This window comes from Megalops cyprinoides, chromosome 2 (assembly GCF_013368585.1).
Source record: "Megalops cyprinoides isolate fMegCyp1 chromosome 2, fMegCyp1.pri, whole genome shotgun sequence".
Taxonomy (NCBI): domain Eukaryota; kingdom Metazoa; phylum Chordata; class Actinopteri; order Elopiformes; family Megalopidae; genus Megalops; species Megalops cyprinoides.
Window position 1 is genome coordinate 64,257,255 of NC_050584.1, and position 21,223 is coordinate 64,278,477.

A 21,223-nucleotide genomic window follows, 5' to 3' on the forward strand; every position below is an offset into this window, starting at 1 on the left:
GAATGTTGGATCAGTTCCCACCATCAGCAGTACTTTTAAGTGCTTTTTGCACAATGTAAAGGTTTTCCCAAGAGAAGCATATCAGTCTTAGCAAGTGAATATCCGAATCCAACAGAATCTACATGGTTTTTGGCATCTGCCAAAGGATAAATATAGGAAATTTTTCCTATACAGGTGAGACAGACAGGTGAAATTCAAACACCACTCATGGTACTATGGAGACATTTAGGTTTGGCTGGTTGAGATGAAACCGTATTAAACCTAATAAAAAATTTGAATAGCCAGAAGTGATGTAGTGGTTTTAGCTCTAAGGAGGGAAACAACTGACCTAGTGTTGGTTCTTCTCCTTAACCACTATCTTCACACACACATAACTGCAAACTGTAGTTACATGATTTCCACATTTCATTTCAACTCATTGACAAGGAATTGCATATAGATTAACTCTTTTCTGAGTCGGTCAGAAGGAGATCATTTACAGCTTCTGACCACACGGGGTGCTGGAGAGCAGCTGCATCTTCAGAGCGTCACCAGCACGCCATTTCCATCCTCTCTTACCTCAGCGCTAAGACAACAGGACCACGCTGTCCATGAACATGAACGATACCTTTTCGAGTGGAGCTCTTACAGTCACCGTCTACAGGTGAAGCTCAGCAGTACCACGATCACTGTCAGCATTAACAGCAGCATCGGCAGCACAACGACCAGAAAGACCTCCTTCGTGATGACTAGATTGGGGAGAATTCTCGAGAAACACATGTACTGTGAGAGTCCGTACAGCGCCACCCTCCCGTGGAATAAGACGTCGCGGCCCGTGCCCCTGTTGAGTCGTTGGACGAGCTTCTTCTCGAACGTCAGGGGGTGGTAGTGACCCAGGGTGCAGTACCAGTCGAAGTGGTCCTGGTAGTAGTGACATAGAGGTGTCCTCCTGTGGGAGGGCAGGAACTCATACACGCTCACCTGCTCACACAGGTTCATCATCACAGCCACACCTGTACACAGCACAATAACACAGGGAGGTCACTCACAGGCCAATCAAGATCCTGCATGTGTAACGGGTGTGGACTGCGTTGTGTGTTTTAAACAGATGTTACATGGGTCAGCGAGCGAGCGAGTTTCGAACCTGCGTCGTTGCCAGAGGCAAATTGCCCCTAGCCTGTCGGCAACAACACTAGTTAACCAGGTCTCAGGGAGTGAATTAACTGCTGCAACCACTCGGCTACCTGCTACCTGCTACCCCACATACTCTACACAGGGCTCACACAAGCTACTCACTTCAGCTCTGCCACACTAGCAACATACCAACATAGGCTAACAAACATAAGTGTTATACTAGCCTATTTCATTACATGCAAAATATTATACTCATAAAGAGATGACATAACTACATACCTTTATCTTTTATGCATTTCTCATCTTCTTCTTTCCTCTGTTTCCTCAGCTGGGCACCTGATGCCTTAGACCTTTTCTTATCCATTTGTGTTGATTTGGCACTCGAGCATTAACACATTACCCATCCCCCCTGACGCTGTCAACCAAGAGTCAAGACTAAACCAATTCACCTTGCTGGTGTGCAGACTGGTTTTATATATTTAGGACATCTCACATGAATTGTTTACATGGGATGGGATCTGTGAATTTGTGAATTGCTCTGTGACTTTTTTCTTCAACTCATGAACTAAAAAAATAAAGAAGATGTAAAAATATTTTTTGCTATTCAGCGATCAGGAATTAAACAAAGGGACTGCAGGAAATGGGGGGGGGGGGGGGGGGGGTCGAAATGTCCGTCTGGAGAATTGAGAACTGGAAGAAAAGGGAATCGGCTTTGACTGTCTGTGCTGTTCAGAATGAACAGAGCAAGAGCACAGCCATTTTTAGGCCCTCACACTTTCTAACAGCACGAGGCTTTTACAGGGGAGAAAAACGGGGAATGTCCAAAAAAGGGGTGAAGAGGGGCACTCACCAGACTTTCCAACACACACTGCGTTGACACCTGCCTCAGTGCTGTAGCTGTGTTGGTCTACTATACTTTAAACTACATGCACTTGTAGCAGAGTTGAAGTGATTAGCTCGTGTGAGTCCTGCCTAAAGCCTTAGGTAGCGGGGTATCAGGTAGCCGAGTGGTGGCAGCGGCTACGTCACTCCCGGAGACCTGGTTAAGTAGCGATGTTGCCGACAGGCTAGAAGCAATTTGAGTTTAGCTCAACTGGTAACGACACTGGCTGTAAGGGGTTAGCAGCGAGCAGTGAGAACCTCGGTTCGAAACTCGCTTGCTTGCTGACCCACGTAACATCAAATTAAAAACAACACAAGATCACACCCATTACACACTCACCACTGGGCAGGTTGCTGAGGATTCAAACATTCTCTCAGACAGCCATACGCAAACAGAAAAAGAAAGGCTCTAAAAGAAAGACTTCCTGGGTGTGGGTGAGCCATTCCTTTCCTTTGACCACTACCTGTGAATACAACCATTGCAAATACAGCCAACTCCCGTTCTTCTGTGCCACAGCTCCAGGGCATTGACTGTAGTTACTAACCCTACTCACCCAGCATCCCGGACGAGGGGGGGTTGGGCTGGATGTCCATTGGTGAGTTCTCCTGAATGACGTCCCACAGGTCCCACTGGAAGGACGGGCTCAGGATGTAAAACGGCTGCTGTGGGCGAAGCTGGCGGTAGTCCCTGTACCTCTGAAAGAAGTCGAAGTCCGGCTTCTTGTACCACTGTGGGAGGAGAGGAAAGACACGCCCATGCCTGCCCATCAGGACGACATCATAATCACTACAGTGATGTCACTCATCGCTTTAACCCATTGCTTCCCAGCCCTGCTCCCTGGGTGCACAGAATATCAGAATTTTTTTTTTCTTCCAGCTAATCTTACCATCAGTTTTAAGTTTTAGGTTTGGGTGCAATCAGGTTTAATTTCATACTAATCTGGGCCTGGCATCATTTAATGAGTGCCTGCTGTTAGCTTCTCCTTTGAAATGTGCTTCTTCCAAACATAAGGATTTAAATTGTTTCCATTATCCATCAGTTATTTCTGAAGCCCCTTAACCAGATTATTAAAACACACAGGCATTCAAATTAACCTTTATATCATTGTCAACTTTATCTTTCTATTGGCTGAGGCACCACTCCAATGGCATGTTTCACTCACAAATACTTTGTGTCATGTCAAATGCAGAAATGCCAAATCAAAGCCTGACTTCAAATAACAGCCAAATCAAATCAAAATATCATCAATCGTTTTAGGTGAATTCAGTTGGAATTCAACTTGCACTACAAGAGGTATACACTAAATAAGGACAAACCAGGGTTGTTTTAGCCTGAGGTTCAGTATCAAAGACGCTCTATTATTAACAAGATGCTCAACTCCCATTTCCCTCACTCCAGTGAAGAGCTCTATCTTGTATATTCATGAGTAGACCTGAATATGGGCTTTACAATAGTCAGCAGTTATAAAGGTGCTACTGTGACAAGAGTCAGAATTACACAATGTGCAATGTAATGTCAAACTAGTGTTGCATTCTTATTAAGAAGGTTCTCCCTGACATGGCTGAATCTTCTTGTGGTGGCAGGCAGAGGTGAGTTTTCCTCAGGTGTAAGGCATCACAAACTGTCTGGCTCTGATTTGGATCACTATCACTGTCAGTGGAATTCTTGTACCTGCCAATCATTTGGAATCAGAACACCCTCCAGGCTTTTACATATTCAAGACCAAGGCACCACACAGCAGCCGGCAGAGGAACTCATTATGCAGATCTCTAGCGCAGCAACAGGAAGGAATACAGGGCGGGGGGTCTCACTTGTGATGAAAGATCTTTCTTTCTGAATTGCAAACGAGCATTAGGATCAAAAATGTACTGTTTTCAGAGTTATGCTGCGGTCACACTTCACCATGTGAAGTTTCACCATCAGTGATGCTGAAATTCGTACATTGGCATGTGAGAAATGACCGGCCCAGTGACATAATCTTTTATTTTGGAGGGAACCTGAACAAGGAAATGACAACATTAGCTCGCTCGCTACAGTTCAGGTAGCAGTGGTAGTCATTACTTGCATTTTGGGTATCTCCTGGAGTTTATTATCTCATCATCAACAGAATCATGATCAACAGAATCAATAAAAGAAGCTTTCAGTGGTGTTGGCCATTCAGAAAAACTAAGGGGTCAAACACACCCACCCACACGTATCCTATTGGATTCACAGGTTGAAGGCAAATGTTTTCTTCGCACCAGTGCAACTGGGGCATTAGGCTTCTTGAACCTGAAAATGGGTGAAGCCATTAGGCATCATCAGTGATTCACTCACAGAGTTTCACTGCGGAGAGTCTTTTCATTGGTCTCTACAAGTCAGTGACTGACAGCACCAAATAGCTCTGCCCATTATGGGGTTCATGAAGCCTCACTCTTCCAGCACTATATTGCTGATCCAAATATTCATTAGCAGTTAGACAAGAAATGTTTCATCACAAGTGATGTAATTCACTGTAAAAAAAGTACTTTCTTTGCAATAGAGCATCTGTCAGTGCTGATCTGAACACAGTCAGTTCTGATTGAGTACTCACAGCATAGAGGTCTCTGGAGTACGGTGCAGGATCCCAAACTATGAGAGCTCCTGTACTGTACAGAGGATCTGTGAGGAATCTGCTCTCTTCAGACATCATGAGCTTCAAAAAGGGAAAAAGAAACATTCGAGAATGAGCATAGTGAGGACTGGTCAATCCTGCCAGGGGACCCAAGAACCTTTAAGATTGCGAAAAACTTAAACACCTCAACTTTGACTGTAAATCTATGTTTATAGCAAGTACAAAAGGAATGGATGAGACCAGTTTGAATCGGTTTGAGCTTTGAAATGCCCAGATTCCTCCCAGATAACTTTGATATGCCATCATCAGCGGATTGTTCAGCATGGTTTCTACATACGTCTCTGCAGATGTTTTATTTATCAGAATAACTTACGTATTGTTCCTTCTCACAAAGCAGTCCTTGTGCAAGAAACGACCAGCAATCCAGGAATAAGATAGATAATAGTTACATCAAGCATTGAAAGGAACACCTTAAATCAACATGTTAGCCCAACTGTCACTGTGTGGTGAATTATTACATACTAACTACCCTGTGGTGCACTGTGGGAAATGTAGTGCAAAAAACAGCCGCTGGCCACATGCACGTGCACCACGGCATTGCGTTCTCTGTGCTCCTGTGCGCCTGCAAAGACTCACCTTCTCACAATGACTGCCAAACTATCCTGTGTTTAATTCAACTTAGGAAACAGGATATTATAAGGTACCTCCTTACATATATTACTATATTACACAATTGTTTATTACTTTTTAAACACATACGGTGACCACTCCCTGGTTGATAACTGACGTATTGAATAACAACTTAATGTTCCAGAATTACAATTCACAATATCGTCACAGTGTCAGTGAATAAAAGTGAGGAAGTCATTACAACGATTCGCCAGTTATTTCAACTCATAAACTTGGAATTAAAGTCTAATGGAGTCACTTTAACGGAAAAAATATTGATGTCAACGTTGACACGTTGCTGGAAAAATCGACGCATTCCTCGGCGTTTAAGGGTGGCGGAAATCACGAATAATTCTAAAATCAGACGATGAAAAATGCTCGCCTGATCTCGTGCTACGTACAATTCAAGAAATGTCCATTTGTTCATAGGCTACTGGTAAAGAAAACGCACACTCAAACCATGCAACGGAAAGTGAAGAAAAACTACACAGTATAATCTATTCTTGTCAACGGGAAATTCAAGCACTGCGTAATAAAGATTACACCAACATCTGCATATGCAAAACTAATTCTTTTATGAGATAGTGACTTCATCTCACAGGAATAATTTAGCACCTTCCTCGTTGCCTAACTTTTTAGAAAAATATGCAGGTAAGAACAAGTCATTGGGACCGGAAAATGACGTAGATGGCACCTGGTGCAATCTAAGCCCACGTTGACAGAAACCAGCATATTGATTGCTGCTAACAACGGTACCAATCTACGTTATGAGAAAGCTGCAACTTGCAACGGCTCACTTTAACGGCTAACTTTAAAATCATTTTACATTTTCTTACACATAAGTTTCAATTCAATAACTTAACATTGTTCAAAAATATCTACAGTCATTTCTTACTTTCATTTCAGATGGATACACAGCTTAATTGCTTAAGTGTAACTTTTCAATTAAATTAAATTCTTTGTGAATTGAAGTCTAACTTTTGTGGCCCGCGCTGTTTTAGCGGCCTGCAGCGCACGCCCTTGGTCACTTTGCGGTCCCCTGCCCAATATATCCATACATATAAAAAATATGTACCTTGGAATTAACAAGACGAAGAGTTGTTTTGGTCCCCACGTCTAAGCTATAGCCTTTTGTTGGAGCTGCGTTAAACCGCAGGACCGCGTCGTGAGAATCTGAAAAGGAAGAAGAGAGATGGAGGGTCGCCTCGCGAAGAAAGACCTTGCAAACCACCACAGCTTCACAAAGCCATTAAAACTAGCATGTTACCAGAAGTGTCGCAGGCTCACATCTCAGGGGGGATTATTTGATATTTATCGTGGAATATTTGCATACATACAATACAAATGCGCAACAGTGTCGTGGTAAGGTGCAGGGCTTGCAACCAAGATAGTTGCTGGTTCGATTCCGCGCTGTGGCACTGCTGTTGTACCCCTGGGCAAGGTGTCCAACCCACAGTTTCCTCAGGGAAGACCCCGCCTGTATAAATGTGTATAATTTTAAGTGGATGTGGATGAGAGCGTAAGTTAAATGACAACAACGTAATAACGTACAGAATGGATCCTTGTTATTAATTCTGCACGAGGCCCACTAGTTTCTGGATAGTTCAGCATATGTTTTAGTCAGTATTACTTTTCCCTCAGTATATCAGATTGTTTAGGATTAATTAACTAGACTTTAATATGAGCTGTGCGTTTATTTTCATAGAGGACACAAGAATTGTGCATAAATGTCCTGAAAGGAGCATTCGGTATAAATATGGAAGGTTTTTGTTTTGGTTTTGGTTTTTGGTGAAACTGGCTTAGATGATCCTGCACAACAGCACTGCAGGTCCACAGAGCCCAGCCATGTTCAAAGCATTGCAATCTGAAGGTCGAGTCCATCACTGTAGCGTCTGCTACACACACACACGATACTGTTATACCGATAGTATTACTAGACTTAGGCACAGCGCCAACAGTTTACCTATTTCCACCCCAAGGTAAGAGTTTCTCAGAGCTCCTGATGACATCACGACAGCGCACGTCTTCAGCGGCCCCAGCCTCTCTGCCAGGCTTTCTCTGGGTAAGACTGTCTCCCATTCGTGTCCCGAAAATGGACCGTCCCCGGCCCTTATTGTCCGAAGTGGCACCCGCGCCTGGAGCTCGCACAGCAGCTCCCCTCGGCTCCGCTGGCCGTTCCGCCTGGTGACGTTCGGCGGCACGTGGAAATCGTTCACAGCCCGGTAATACTTAACGGCTCTTTGAACGCTTTCGGCGAGAAAGCTGTTTTTCTTTCCGTGTAGTCTGTGCTTCCGTCTATGCAGTGCAGAAGAGTTCAGCATAGTAGCCTCGCTTCCCTTTATCCATTTATCGCTTGTATTCGTGTGTGTAGACGTAGGAACGGACGAGTATATACCGTATATTGAAATAATGAAACAAAATAGCAAAATGGTTCTCTTCATGCACTTGAAGATATTTCTAAGCACAACTGTCATGCTGATCCCTAGAAAGCAAAGAAACACGTCAATATAGTTTTGTAAATGCATTGTTCTTTTCCCCCTTTAGAATTACTGACAATTACTGTCATCTTTACTACACACACTACAAACACTACACACGTTTGTGTCTGTGATTAGAATTCCCTCTCTCCTGCACTACCCTTTTTGATTAGAACGCTTCCATCAGCAAGGTAGAGTATTTAAATTACAGTTTAAGAGTACGCAAGTAGAGGCAGTTCGTGGTTAATCCGTTTTTATTTTAACTGGTATTGGTTCATGAACTAGCATAAAATGATGGGACTGTAATTAGTGACACGTATCATCAGAATATTTTCTATATCTTAATAAAGTGACATCGATATTCAACAGATTAACACATGCTAGTGTTGTAATGATTATTCAGTATTCAAGACTATACTTCAGTATAGCTAATTTGCTTTCCCAGTCAAAAGACACAAGTCAATATTGCACACTATTTTTCATATTTTCACACGCTTTAAACAAACTAATCAGGAACTGTACGCAACAAAATAACCTAATAATCCATTAGGACCAAAATTACCTTTCTGTTCAGTTGACCTTCCTATCAAAAACCATGGAGAGTCGTGTCTCGACAAGCGTCAGAGTATTACCTGAACCCTAAATGAACTTTGATCACATCACCCGGACGCAAGATATAATGACCCACAAACAACGCTCTGGCACAGTTGCAAGAATTATTCCCAATTGTTAGTCTCTATTGTGTTCATTTAAATATTACCTGCTCCTAGCACCTAGTTAATAATTACTAATCCACCGGAAGGGAAAACTGTCCTCAACACTCCCGACAGCCTGAAAAACAAGCCAGTCATTCTCGGCAATAAAGATATCAATCTTTTACTCCACCATTTACTCTTAGACAGCAAAGGAGTGTCTTGTCTGACTTTGTGTTATTGCAAGTCACCACGCAGCTGAATGATTTTCAGTTAACCTAATTTAAATTTCTGGCATATTGATGAAATGTATTCAGTTTTGTGTTTCTGATTAAATCTGGGAGATTCTTTAGTTGTTCTGATGTTATGTATACTGTTTATGGAATGCGTTTGAGGACTGTCCTGAGAAATCTTTAGATATTTCATTAACCAATGGATTTCCCGTTTTCCTTCCCGGCGCGTCTGGAATGTTGTGCGCGCGCGCCTGCATGTGGGTGTGTGCACACAGGTCGGTGCACGTGCGCGTGTCCGTATGGAAAATAAGCCACAGATTTGAGACACTGACTTTAACATATTTTGAGGAGATTTTGTTTTCTTTATGTATTTATTTATTTTTTTCCCCCACACACCAATACACAGTTTGACTCGTAGAATAACTCATTTTCGTTCTGCAAGCTACAGACACCTTCTACACCAACCGTGCTGATTTTGCGAGCATCCTTGAGCGGATTTGCAAGCGGCGGGAATCCATATGTATGTGTGTAACATCTGACAGTTTTAAAGAATCTATGAAATGGCGCTGAACAGAAGTAACAGCAAAATGATTGTAAATCACAAAGAAGAAGACGACAGCTGACAGAAAATCTTTTCAAATTATTGGGTCCCAAATATGGGAAAAATATAATAATAATATGGGGTCCCAAATATAGGGAAGCCGTGCAGTCTATGTTGGTAACAACCAGACATTTTGCAGAAATGCAATACATTTAATATGCAATTTATACATATGTTCATAAATGTATTTATCAATATAAATAATTACACAGACTATTCTTCAATACATGTACAGTTGGAGCAACAAATTTATTTTTTAAACACACAAATTTCAATGAAATAAAAACATATAAATAATAAAATATACATTAGAAAAGGTATTATCTAACTAAGACGCCTGTTTTACGCCTGTTTTAATAAAGTTACCGAAACTGGTTTATAATAATAAATACACTATGTACACATCAGCATCAATGTCATAAGTGTTATGCTTACTGCAGTTACAGCTTCTTTGGGCACCACTGCTGTGAGAATCCGCGCAGCGTCACTTTTCCGCGGGCGTAGATGTCAAACTCCGAGCCCCTGTTGAGTCGTTTGACGAGGTTCTTTTCGAACGTCACGGGGTGGTAGTGTCCCATGGTGCATTGCCAGTTGTGGACGTCCTGAAAATAGTGACAGAGGCGCGTCTTTCTGTGGGAGGGCAGGAACTCGTACACGCTGACCTGCTCGCAGAGGTTCATCATCACGGCGACGCCTTCAGAGTATTCAGAACACAGAAACACAAAGAAAACACTCATTTTTCACTGTTTATTTCCTCAACAGGACACTTGCACTCAGGGGTGACAGTGAACATGTTTTGCAGAGTAAAAAAAAAAAATGAAGTAATGTAATACAGAGGGCACACTTGCTACAACATTTGTGAATGAAAAATGTAACATTACAACACACAGTTCTGGATTCCAGTGTTTCTCAATCCTACTCCTGGAGGCCCACTGTCCTGCATATCTTCTATCTATCCTTGCTCCAAACACGCCTGATTGAAATTACTGTGCATGCTCTTGATTAAATCAGGTGTGCTCAGCTAATCAAAAGTGCCACTGATGAGTTCAGTCAGGTAGGTAGAGCAGGGAAAGATGGAAAGCGTGCAGAGCAGGGGGCCCCCATGAGCAGGATTGAGAATCAGTGCTCTAACCTCTACTCCAACATTTCTCAAACCTCTCCTGGAGGACCCTTTGTCCTGCATGTTTTAGATCTCTCCCTGCTCCAACACAGCTGATTCAAATGATCAACTCGTTATGAACTCCTGAAGCTGCTCATTAACAAACTGAACATTTAAATCAGCTGTGTTGGAGCATGGAGAGATCTAAAACATGCAGGGCAAGGGGTCCTCCAGGAGAGGTTAGAGAAACGCTGCTGTACTCCACACTACTGCAGTCAGAACATTACACCCCTCTGGTCTCGAAATCAAGCGCTCTGATAACCCAATCACACACTGTTGTCCTCTCCATGACCATCAGTTTGGGTGTGATATTACTAAATTGCCAGAAACACATATGATCTCAAGTCTTGTCTTTACTTACGAGTACTAAGCAACACTAAATCCTCATCATTTATCCAGGATTTGTGTTTAAAACACCACGGGGCAGGACAGTATTTAGCTCGGATGAGGTCTCAAAAGTTCACCAGAGCACTGTGTCCTTTTTGACCCCTGTGCTGTCTTAAAGGTTGCCTTATGACAGAAAAAATAAAAAACTGGACTACGTATGACACTCCCTCTGATAGCACATTGTTGGAAAACTGAGTGATGTTGCAAGCAGTTCTCTCTCAGAAGAGCTCTCTTAAAAGAGGTAATCTAACAGTGATATTATTGTATGCCTCAATGATGGGGACCGGTTCAGCAACGCAGACAACACCAGTGAAAGCCACAGAGATGGTCAGGCTGCACTTGTGTGTAGTCACAGATCTAAGCTTGGGACAGTGTTCAGTTTTCAGAAATGCCCAGAAGTGTATTACATTTGCTAAGCTATAATGCAGAGCGGTTTACCTACATTAGATTTTTACATTGTGTCTGTTTACACTGCCGGATAGTCCTTGAGGAAATTTGGGTTGAGCACATTGCACCAAGGTACAGCAACAGTGCCCCACCGAGGAATCGAAACAGCAACCTCTGTTCTTACCCAGCATCCCGGAGGAAGGGGGGTTGGGCTGGATGTCCATTGGTGAGTTCTCCTGAATGACGTCCCACAGGTCCCACTGGAAGGAGGCGCTCAGGATGTAAAATGGCTGCTGTGGGCGGAGTCGGCGATAGTCCCTGTACCTCTGCAGGAAGCCATAGTCTGGCTTCTTGTACCACTGTGGGAGGAGAGGAAAAAAACATGCCCCGCCCCTTAGGATGACAGGATGATGTCATGTTCTCAGAGGATGACATCTGCCATCAGTGGGGTGACCAGGACATATATATATGAATGTGTATATGAATCCATGTTTTGGGGCAGCAGTGCAGCATAGTGGTAAAGGAGTAGGGCTCGTAACTGAAAGATTGCTGGTTCAATTCCACATTGGGGTACTGCTGCTGCACCCTTGGTCCAGGTACTTAACCCACAATTGCCTCAGTAAATACCCAGCTGTATAAGTGGATAAAATTGAGACCTATGTTAGTCGCTCTGGATAAGAGCATCTGCTAAATGACAATAATGTGATGTAATGGTGGGGTCTGTTTCTGCAAGCAAAGACAGAATGAGGCCTGGGGAACCCTAAAAATAACCCCTTATGGGTTTTTGCTTGTGTCGTACTCTACTTCACTTGGAAGTCGCTTTGTATAAAATCATCTGCAAAAAGGATAAATGTAAACATAAAAATAGGTCAAACTAGCGTGATATCGGTAACTCGCTGAACTGAATGAATTATAGTGTTTTTCCACATGGAGAGCAATGCCTGCTCATTGGTTCATATGGGCCAGTGATTGACAGTGCATGATAAGTCCCACCCATAACAGAAGAACACAGCTTCAGTATATAATCATAACGTCAAGCATTTGGGCCAACTTCTGGAAAGACATGTCCTGTTATCAGGATGATATCATGGCCAGCAAGGCTAGGCTGCACTTTGGAGTAGCGTGATTGAATGAGTACTCACAGCATAGAGGTCTCTGGAGTACGGTGCAGGATGCCACACAATGAGAGCTCCTGTGCTGTACAGAGGATCTGTGTGGAAAGCTGCAGACATCAGGATCTGTGTGAAAACAGAAAACTCAGGGGTTAAATGGGAAGACCCCTTTGAATTTTTATGTTACATGCAGTTTACTTTTATATTACAGGAGCACATTCTATCATTCAGTCACAAGGACCAGAGGTAGTGTGGATGGGAACACTTTGTTGGGACTATGGTCTGGATTTAAGCAAGACCACCAAGTCACCTCAAGCAAAAGACCTGAGGTGATTGAATGCAGCAAAGCTTGACATTTTAAATGACACAGCACTCGCTGGTGACTTGCTGATGATGTGCCAGTTTTGACTAAACCCCTTCACACTTTTATACTTAACTCTGATACTGTGAGGAAAATGTAATAAGTGTATATTTTATTAGCAGTAACTTCCCAAGAGTGTATGCACTGTTCCTGTTTCAAAGATCTGGTTTCTGCATTCATGTAATTAATTGCTTTATGACTCAAAATCTTGATTTTAGAAGGAGACTGAGGCTGGGATAAGAAAGAGAATGAGATCAAGCAGAAGCCAAAAAGGCAAAACGTTTTTGCATTGTGCGGTTTTTATTTTATTTTGCGGCGCTGAATTTCATATTTTATTTCATTTTCATTCGTTTTCTGTGCTTTCGGTGTGTGTTTTCTCTCTCTCAGTGTGAAACACTTGTCCGAATCAATTTGCTTCCTGTATTTCTCCATGTCCTGTCATTCACGAATTGTCATTTTGGTGTGTAATTGTATTTAAATGTACAAGTATGGACACAGTATTAAAATCTTATTAATATTTAACTTAATCCCACATTCATCCAGGGTTTTTATTAACAAATTTTATTGACAATTATTTATTGACAGCTCACACACCTCTGAGATGGGCTAAAATTTGGACAGAACATATGCAAATATTAAAAATTGCCTGCCCTGCCGTTGGGTTTATTGAGGCAGTGTAGGGTAGACTGACAAAGAGAGGCGGCAATAAACGTAAATGAACCGCTCCTCTGCGTGGCGTCTGGAGACCTAAGAGCTGCAGATTCATTAGCGGCCACAAGGGGCAGTGTTTGACACATCATTCAGAGATGCGTATTTAAATTCTCTGCTGTGTGATCCTTTAATTTACCATCCTCACCCCAAACCCCTATGTGTGTTGACTTCCATTGAATGCATTGAAAATTAAAATCTTGTGTATCTTCCTTTTATATTATGCTGCTTAAAGTCGCTGTGGAATTATAACTAATGGCGGAATCCGAGGGCAAGTTGTTTCCGCTTGTTTGTTTTTTTTTTTTTTTTTACCTGGGAATTGACGATGCGAATGGTTGTTCTGTTCCCCACGTCTACACTGTATTCATCAGTCGGGGCTGCATTTAAGCGAAGTACGGCATCATGGGAGTCTAACAGAACAGGAAAAGTGCAGGAATAAGCAAGGTAACAGCAGCTCAGAGGCTGCAATCAAGCTGCACCAACTCCCATAAAAGAGAAACAGCGGGTCTGTGTAAATCTTCACTTTAAGATTCATTAACAAACATAATATGTCTTAGATGCAGTATATCATATGTATTTAAGACTAATTGATATGACTTACCAATTTCCACCCCCAAGCCAGAATTTTTGATAGACCCCGATGACATCACCACAGCGCACGTCTTAAATGGCCCCAGCTTCTCCGCCAGGGTCTCTGCAGGGAGGACTTTCTCCCATTCGTCTCCCGAAAAGGGCCCGTCCCCGGCCCTGACTGTCCCGAGAGGTACCCGGGCCTTCAGCTCGCAGAGGAGGTCCTCCCGGCCCAGCGTGGTGTTCCTCCTGGTGAGGTTCTGTGGCACCCTGAACCTGTTGGCGGACCACTGCTCCTTTAGGCTCTGCAGAACCTCCTTGGAGATGCTGGCGGAGAACTCGTTCCAGACGGACCACCGGTCCCCCCCGTCGGCTGCTGGGGGGGCCGGCGGCACTGTGAAGCTCTCCTCCTCGGGCACATCAGTGGCACCGCCGTGACCCAGCCACGTCCACAGGGGCGAAGAGGTCAGGACCGCCGAATGGTAGGTGTACAGGAAAAGGCACATCGCCGTGGCGACAGAAAATACCAAGTGTGGCTTCTTCCTGAATTCCATCTTGCTCCTGGGTGGAATCTTCACACTAGATAACACCCTGACCTGGGAAAAGCGTGAAAAATGTATGTTGTAAATGTAATTTTTTTTCTAGCTCATGAAATCTGAACCCTGCCAAACTGCCCTTCCTATACAGCGTCCAACCGGAAGGCCCCTGTGACGTCTGTCTCATGCCCTCATTAATGCCACCCTTGTCGGTTGTCTGTGTCGGGATACACTAGACGGGATATGGAAGGAGAGGCATCTGGTGTCACTCACTCTTTTACAAGCCTGGGCACGCTAAAATGTTAAACTCAGCTTGGCTTTTCTGTGGATTTGTAGGGATACCCTTGTTGCAGGCACCCCCAGTTCTGTACAGGTATTATTCACTTTCTTCCAGGATACAACCACAGTGTCCCAACATGGGCCTCTAACCAATACTGCTCTACATGCTCTGACCACCACACGACACAGGCTTTCTTTCAGGTCTCATGCCTGTTTTTTATCAGTTCCTTTAAAAATAACAGTAAATACCCATGTAAATAATACTCATTGCTTGGAATGAGTCTGTTTCCATTCAGTTGATATGTAATGACATTACATTTCAATTCAGTCAATCTAGGATGAGAATTGTAAATCAATCAAACAAAAATATTAAGAGAAAATGAATGATAAATTTTAATTCAGTTAATGAATTTCAGTTCATTCCCTCAATTGACTAAAATAAAATCTAACTGACCCCAGCTTTCTGGTGGGGTTTTCAAAGGAAAAGTTCCAATGTCCTGAGAAAGTTATGGCATTCAGTAAAATGTGCCTCATTCTTGCTTTCACAAAAAATGGATTTTGTCCAAACATTTGAAAACTGAAATACAGACACCCCCCCACCCATTGTCAAACCAGGCTCACAACACTCCCAGACCAATGAGTGTGAGCATAACACCATTCAAGCCCTACCACAAAATTAACTGACAAAAGCCAAGCATACTACGGTCCTAGAACACAAATTCATAATACATCATAATACTACACATAAAATTAACATTATATGCAAGAAGTAGCAGGTATTAGGGGGTGGGGATAGAAGTGGAACCGAGATACAGCCTGAAGAGGTGACAGAAGTTATAAAAGCATAGACTTCTGTCAGTGCTCCATTACACACCGGTACTACAGACTTGAGTCTTGCTACGAGTCAACTCATTTCAGTTTCCCCTGGGAAGCTCCAGTGTTATTATGTTTGTTTCAGTACCTCCCCATGAACTGGCATGGGGAACCTTGTGTTGGCCAGGCTGCTGTAACGTGGTGGCACAGGCGGGTACGAACAGCATGTCTGAGTTGCACTGGGCAGAGAGAGGCATCAGGCACCCACTGTCACACCCCTGATGCCCCCTCCAGACCAGCGAGCTGAAAATAAGCTCGGGCAGGGATAAATATAGGAGACCAGTCAGGGACGAGCACCACACCTGCCCTGCAAAGACGGAGCGCTGACTTGAAGCTGTCTGTCTTTTACACACACCACTACACACCTCAGCACGGTGCCAGGTGAGGTAGCAGGTAAGAGGTCCTCCTGCTGTTTGACTTGTGTGCTCCTTAGAGAAATGTTTCACGACTGTGATTCAGTGTTTCAGGAACTGGGGACCATCTGGGCTGTGAAGCACCATATCTCTTGTCCACCATTGGTGTAAAAACGTTATGCATTTGTACTCTTGGTTGCACAACTATGGTTGCCAAGATTGCCATCAGGTAGTGCTGGAAAATAAGTTTATTTATAAAATAATTTTGACCCAAAGATGAGCTTATGTTACTTGAGTGGGAGTCAATGTGCTCATTTAATGTGAAATTCTTTCCACCATAATCTACCTGTTTTGGCCCTGTCATATTGGCATGCCTTGATTATTTATCAGTCTTGCACAGCACTCGTCTCCCTACAGGTCATCCAAACACACAGATGTAGGATCTGTCATATGCTCAAATGCTGAAGACTACGCTTGTGCAAGAACGCTGTATCTATCATAGAATAACGCTGAACAGTAAAAAGCATCTCACGGAAGCAATGTGCCGCAGCATAATGTACATCTCAAATGAGGACCAGCCAAAGGCGTGAACACAAGAGTCGTCACAGGTTCAATGGTTTGCGTAACGGTGTGATTATGCTGTTCTTCTCAGGCCTGTGTTTATTAACAGCTGCTAGCTGCAGCTGCACTGACTGTCTGCTGTTGTTTAAGCAGCCCATCCTTCACAGGGATTTCTGGATGAGCTTTAAAAATCTGTATCGCACCAGAAACAAACATATAAAAAAGGTCACAACGATCTAGGTCTAGCATCCTCCTCCCCTGAAAAACAACAGCAGTGGTGTTGGCCATGCGCTTGGTTGAAGAACATCATTCTTGTGCTTTCTGTGAGTGCTTCGTTGTCATGCTCTCACGCGTCATTTCTGGGGCTTTACTGATGAGTCGGCTTGCTCTGTTACCCCACTAAAGCTTCCACATCCTACAGCTTCAGTAGGGTGGTCTGCAGTGTGGCCCAGCATCATCTTGCTTAACCGGAAATGCATCTGTTTTTTTTTTGTCAGGTGCACAGAATGAGATAAGGTCTTATGTATTTACTGTAAACTTTCAGATAGAGATCTGAGCATCAGCATTGTGCGTAACACCAAAACTCTTTATGAAGTCACGTAGAAAGAGCTTTGCTGCACGAACCTCGAACATCTATCTTTCATGACGACTGTGTGCAATATCCGAGCGGTAGAAATAAAGACCACTGTACATCAGTGGCGGCTGGTGAGCTGGAAATAGGGGAGGCTGAAGCATAACCTTTAAATCTGTCATTACTTTCAACCTGTTCCCCTGCAGTGCAGGGAACAGTGCAGATTGTCTGTAGTTTGTGTGCTTGCGAAAGCTACAACGTGAGATTGTTTAATTAACAAGGATGGCACTTATCGATTTAAATTACATTAAATTCTCATGACATATCATAGCTTTTGTAAGGTCTGTGTTCTAAACGTTATTGTTCATTGCACTCAACCTAACCTAAAAGTTTATTCTCGTAGTTTAAATCGATCTAACTAAATTTAGCTCCGTTTTGTAATTTGAATTTTGTACCACCACGGCTGGCGGTTCAGTCCACCCACAAATAATAATTCCACTCCCAACCAAACGCCTTTTCAGCACTGAATGAGCAGGCATAAAGGATTTTATTCCACTGGGTGGCTGTAACCATGCAGCTCACATGGGCACTAGAAAATCCTCTTGGGGTCCCAATTCTAGACCCCTAGCCCGAACCCCCCCAAACTTGCCCATATGCTGGACAGCAGGCTAGCCATCTTCCAGTCACAAAATTACATAACTAGTTTGCAAACTGCAGAAGCACTCTCCACCGACATTTACACAGAGCTAACATTTGACTAGTTAGCTAACCTGTCGGGCGTGAATGCCCCAAAAGACACTCAATCGATTGCACTTGCCTGAACAGTAGAAAAACAGCAGAAAATATTTTGTGTGAGTTTACCGTTAACGCTGATACACTGAACGCTGATCTGTTGTTTCCCCCACGAGTTATAAATTCAGAACCTTTTTAATCAGACAACGAGCTGCAAAACAAGCAAACAAATTCATTTTTATAAGACTTCACAATACGAAATATTTCTTTATAGGCGCTATGAACGTTGTTTGTCATTGTCTTTTTATCTGTAAAGAGAACAAAAGCATCGATCAGTGAAAATGAAAGGGCTGTAAAAACCAGGACTTACGCTAAACTTTGTGAAAGGGTGCGCATATATGAAACGAAATGTTACATTAATTTTTATAGCTATTCTCATATGCATCACCAGCCACGCACTAAGTGTAAACATTCATCACTGTCCCCCATGGTGGTATTCCAAATATAATTTTTAATACGTTGTATCCATTGGCAGTGCTACAATACATGTTTGATTCATAATGTCAAATTAGCGATCTAATTCCATTCATAATTAGAGTTACTTTAAATCATGTAACTGTGCAAATAAAGTTTTGATGTACATTTTCGCGTACATTGGCTGATGACACGGAGAACGGAAAGGAAAATTGTCATAATGAAATCAGTACATTGTTGCAAAGAAAACAAAGAATTATTGAAGATGCCGTTAAGAGAAATTGTATTACGTGCCCATTGGTACCGATTATGCTGATGACAAATCTATTTAGAGAAATCAGCATCGTAACGGCAAATCTCAATCTCCTAGAAGGAGAAGGTAGAGTACGGTTTATCACAATTGTCTGGAAAACAACAGGATGCAAATTCTCTTGTATTCGGAGGTAATTCTTTACTGCTTACGAGAGGTTGCCAACAATTACTTCAGCAGTCTTTTAAATAGCCTTAGACTTATTGGTCATTTTCCAGATTCTGATTCATACTGAATATCTTCTCATGTTAATTTCCACCACGCCGAAACTAGAAATAAAAAAACGCATAATTCTGAGAATCGTTCAACGGTCAATATGGGGTCAGGTAACAAAAAAGTTCATTGCAGGTTACATAATGATGAACTGGACTCCCGAGCTCCTCTGACCCACCAGTGCGAAGAAGTACTACAACAGTAAGGCTACTTTACCTCGCAGTAACTCAGGAGGGAAGAGAACGCACTTGTGATGCTCGGTACCTGTTGTAGCTTTTCCACAGTGGCATCCATCAAGCCAGGTGTTTTTAGTCATAAGTGTGGCCAATTATGACGCACTGGGAAATAGATGCCAATAGATTGCTTAATAGTTGCGTAACCTGACTTTATTTCCCAGATTTCATCATTGGATCTAAATGACGAATACTCTTGCCAAAGAGAAAAGACAGAGCAAGAGTGAACACTTACATTGTTGCAGTTGAAAATACTATTGCTTTTGCGTATTATGGTGCATTATGGGTAGCAAAGAGTACAGATGTTGAATTCCACATTGCAAGTGAATGGCACTGGTGCCCTCTTCTTCCACTTACACATCCTTTAACCCTTGCAGTCAGATTTTTCTCACAAAATGAATTTGGTTACTAAAACTCACACTAGATGTCGAACATTTCGATCGGCATTATGAGACTAGGGTGATTAGGGCAATGAGGGTTAAGTTCCTTACCAAAGATAAAACAGCAATTCCCTGCAGGAGAATAGAACTGGCAACCCACAAACCTTGCTTCTTACGACAGCGCAATACTGCTGGTCTAGGACCCCCAAGGGTGACGTTCTTCTGCTGTTCCGTTTGTGCCTGAGGTCATAAGTCACACTGTCATGGTGACAAAGTTGCTGTGGATCCTGTTGGTCGGCCTGCTGCTAGCAGGGGGGCGGGGCCTTGCTGATGATGATGGAGAAGGGGCGGAGCTTGAGGGCCTGGTGATGGATGACGGCACACCTGACGGCCGGGAGCCATGTGCCAGGTGGATGGGGGGTGTTCCGGGCACCCCCGGGCACGAAGGCCTCCCAGGCCGGGACGGCAGGGACGGGCGCGAGGGAGAGCGAGGGGACCAAGGAGAGCCAGGTACAGCTCGTTCTAAAAAGTTCAAATACGATTGGACACTCTACTGTCAAAATGGTGTCCCAAAAGGATGCATGAACAGTGGATAGTGACCTGACATTTTCTAATTACTGTACAGCGGCTGTTACTGCACAGAAAAGAAATTTGAATTTTGAATTGAATTCTGCTTTGGTTATGTGTTTATTATTTTTTCATTTTACTTTACTGGGGTAAGAGATACACATTGATAAATTGGTATATAATTACCATGTTACATTACAATTTACACCTTATCCTAATTTTCAAGGTAAATTATAACTCGACCTTCATTGATATATATGTAACCCTGTTTTTGTAATCCTGTTCTTGTGTAAAATGTACTATTGCCATTTCCTTAAAATGTCCCTTGGATTCAAACAAAACCTCTAAGCCCCCTCAACAGAAAATGGTATTCAATGAAAAACATGTAACATAATTCCTTAACATGACTTAGTGATTTTAAACAAATGCAGCGGCCTGTCTGCAGTTTTCTCACATGCATGGTTCCTCTGGGAGTGCAGGCCCCCCAGGGGAGAGGGGAGAGCCCGGCGCGGGAGGAGGCATGGGTCCGACGGGGTCGCGCGGTTTCCCGGGCAACCCGGGGCTGAAGGGGGAACGGGGCGAGGGTGCGTTCGAGCGCCGCTCAGCCTTCAGCGTGGGCCTGGCCGACACCGCCGCGGCAGCGGACGACCCGGCCATGCCCATCCGCTTTGGCAAGCTCTTCTACAACGAGCAGCGGCACTACGACGACGTCAGCGGCAAGTTCCGCTGCACCGTCCCTGGCGTCTACTTCTTCACCTACCACCTGACCGTGCACGGCAGGGACGCCCGGGTCGGCCTGTACCGTAACAGCAAGGTCGTGGCCTTCACCCTGGACCAGTTCAAGGAGAACAACCTGGACCAGGCATCGGGGGCCGCCGTTCTGCGGCTGGCGGCCGGGGACGAGGTCTGGCTGCAGGCATACGGCGAGGAGGGGGCTGACACCAGTGCCATCTATGCCGACAACATCAACGAATCCACCTTCAGTGGGTTCCTCCTGTACCCCGAGATTCGCACCCACCCCCTGACTGACCGGAGGCGCTGACCCAGGACACACGAGGGGAGGCACAAGGGTCGGGGGGGGGGGGGGGGGTTACTGGACAACATCTCCTTAAAAAGGCTCTGGGTGTTTCAGCATGGTTTGCATGTATAAAGATGGCAATTACACTGATCATGAATTGCATAACTTTAGAAATACT

At 43.7% G+C, this 21,223-nt stretch overlaps 3 protein-coding genes across 3 annotated transcripts; 1 reads left to right on the plus strand and 2 right to left on the minus strand.

Moving 5' to 3' along the window:
- Nucleotides 1–630: 630 nt before the first annotated feature.
- Nucleotides 631–7,579, minus strand: LOC118772093 (beta-galactoside alpha-2,6-sialyltransferase 1-like). The gene is made up of 5 exons (XM_036520353.1): nt 7,222–7,579; nt 6,334–6,431; nt 4,569–4,670; nt 2,550–2,724; nt 631–992 (listed from the first exon to the last, which is right to left on the minus strand). The coding sequence occupies exons 1-5, from the start codon at nt 7,577–7,579 to the stop codon at nt 631–633; spliced, it is 1,095 nt and encodes a 364-aa protein (XP_036376246.1).
- A 2,122-nt stretch (nt 7,580–9,701) lies between these two features.
- On the minus strand, nt 9,702–14,499 carry LOC118772100 (beta-galactoside alpha-2,6-sialyltransferase 1-like). Its single transcript, XM_036520365.1, has 5 exons — nt 13,977–14,499; nt 13,688–13,785; nt 12,337–12,432; nt 11,379–11,553; nt 9,702–9,955 (listed from the first exon to the last, which is right to left on the minus strand). Exons 1-5 carry the CDS (start codon nt 14,497–14,499, stop codon nt 9,702–9,704), a joined length of 1,146 nt encoding a protein of 381 aa, XP_036376258.1.
- A 1,422-nt stretch (nt 14,500–15,921) lies between these two features.
- LOC118773536 (adiponectin-like) lies at nt 15,922–21,102 on the plus strand. The gene is made up of 3 exons (XM_036522518.1): nt 15,922–16,026; nt 19,706–19,970; nt 20,507–21,102. Exons 2-3 carry the CDS (start codon nt 19,724–19,726, stop codon nt 21,067–21,069), a joined length of 810 nt encoding a protein of 269 aa, XP_036378411.1. The 5' UTR covers nt 15,922–16,026; nt 19,706–19,723; the 3' UTR covers nt 21,070–21,102.
- The last annotated feature ends 121 nt before the right edge of the window (nt 21,103–21,223 follow it).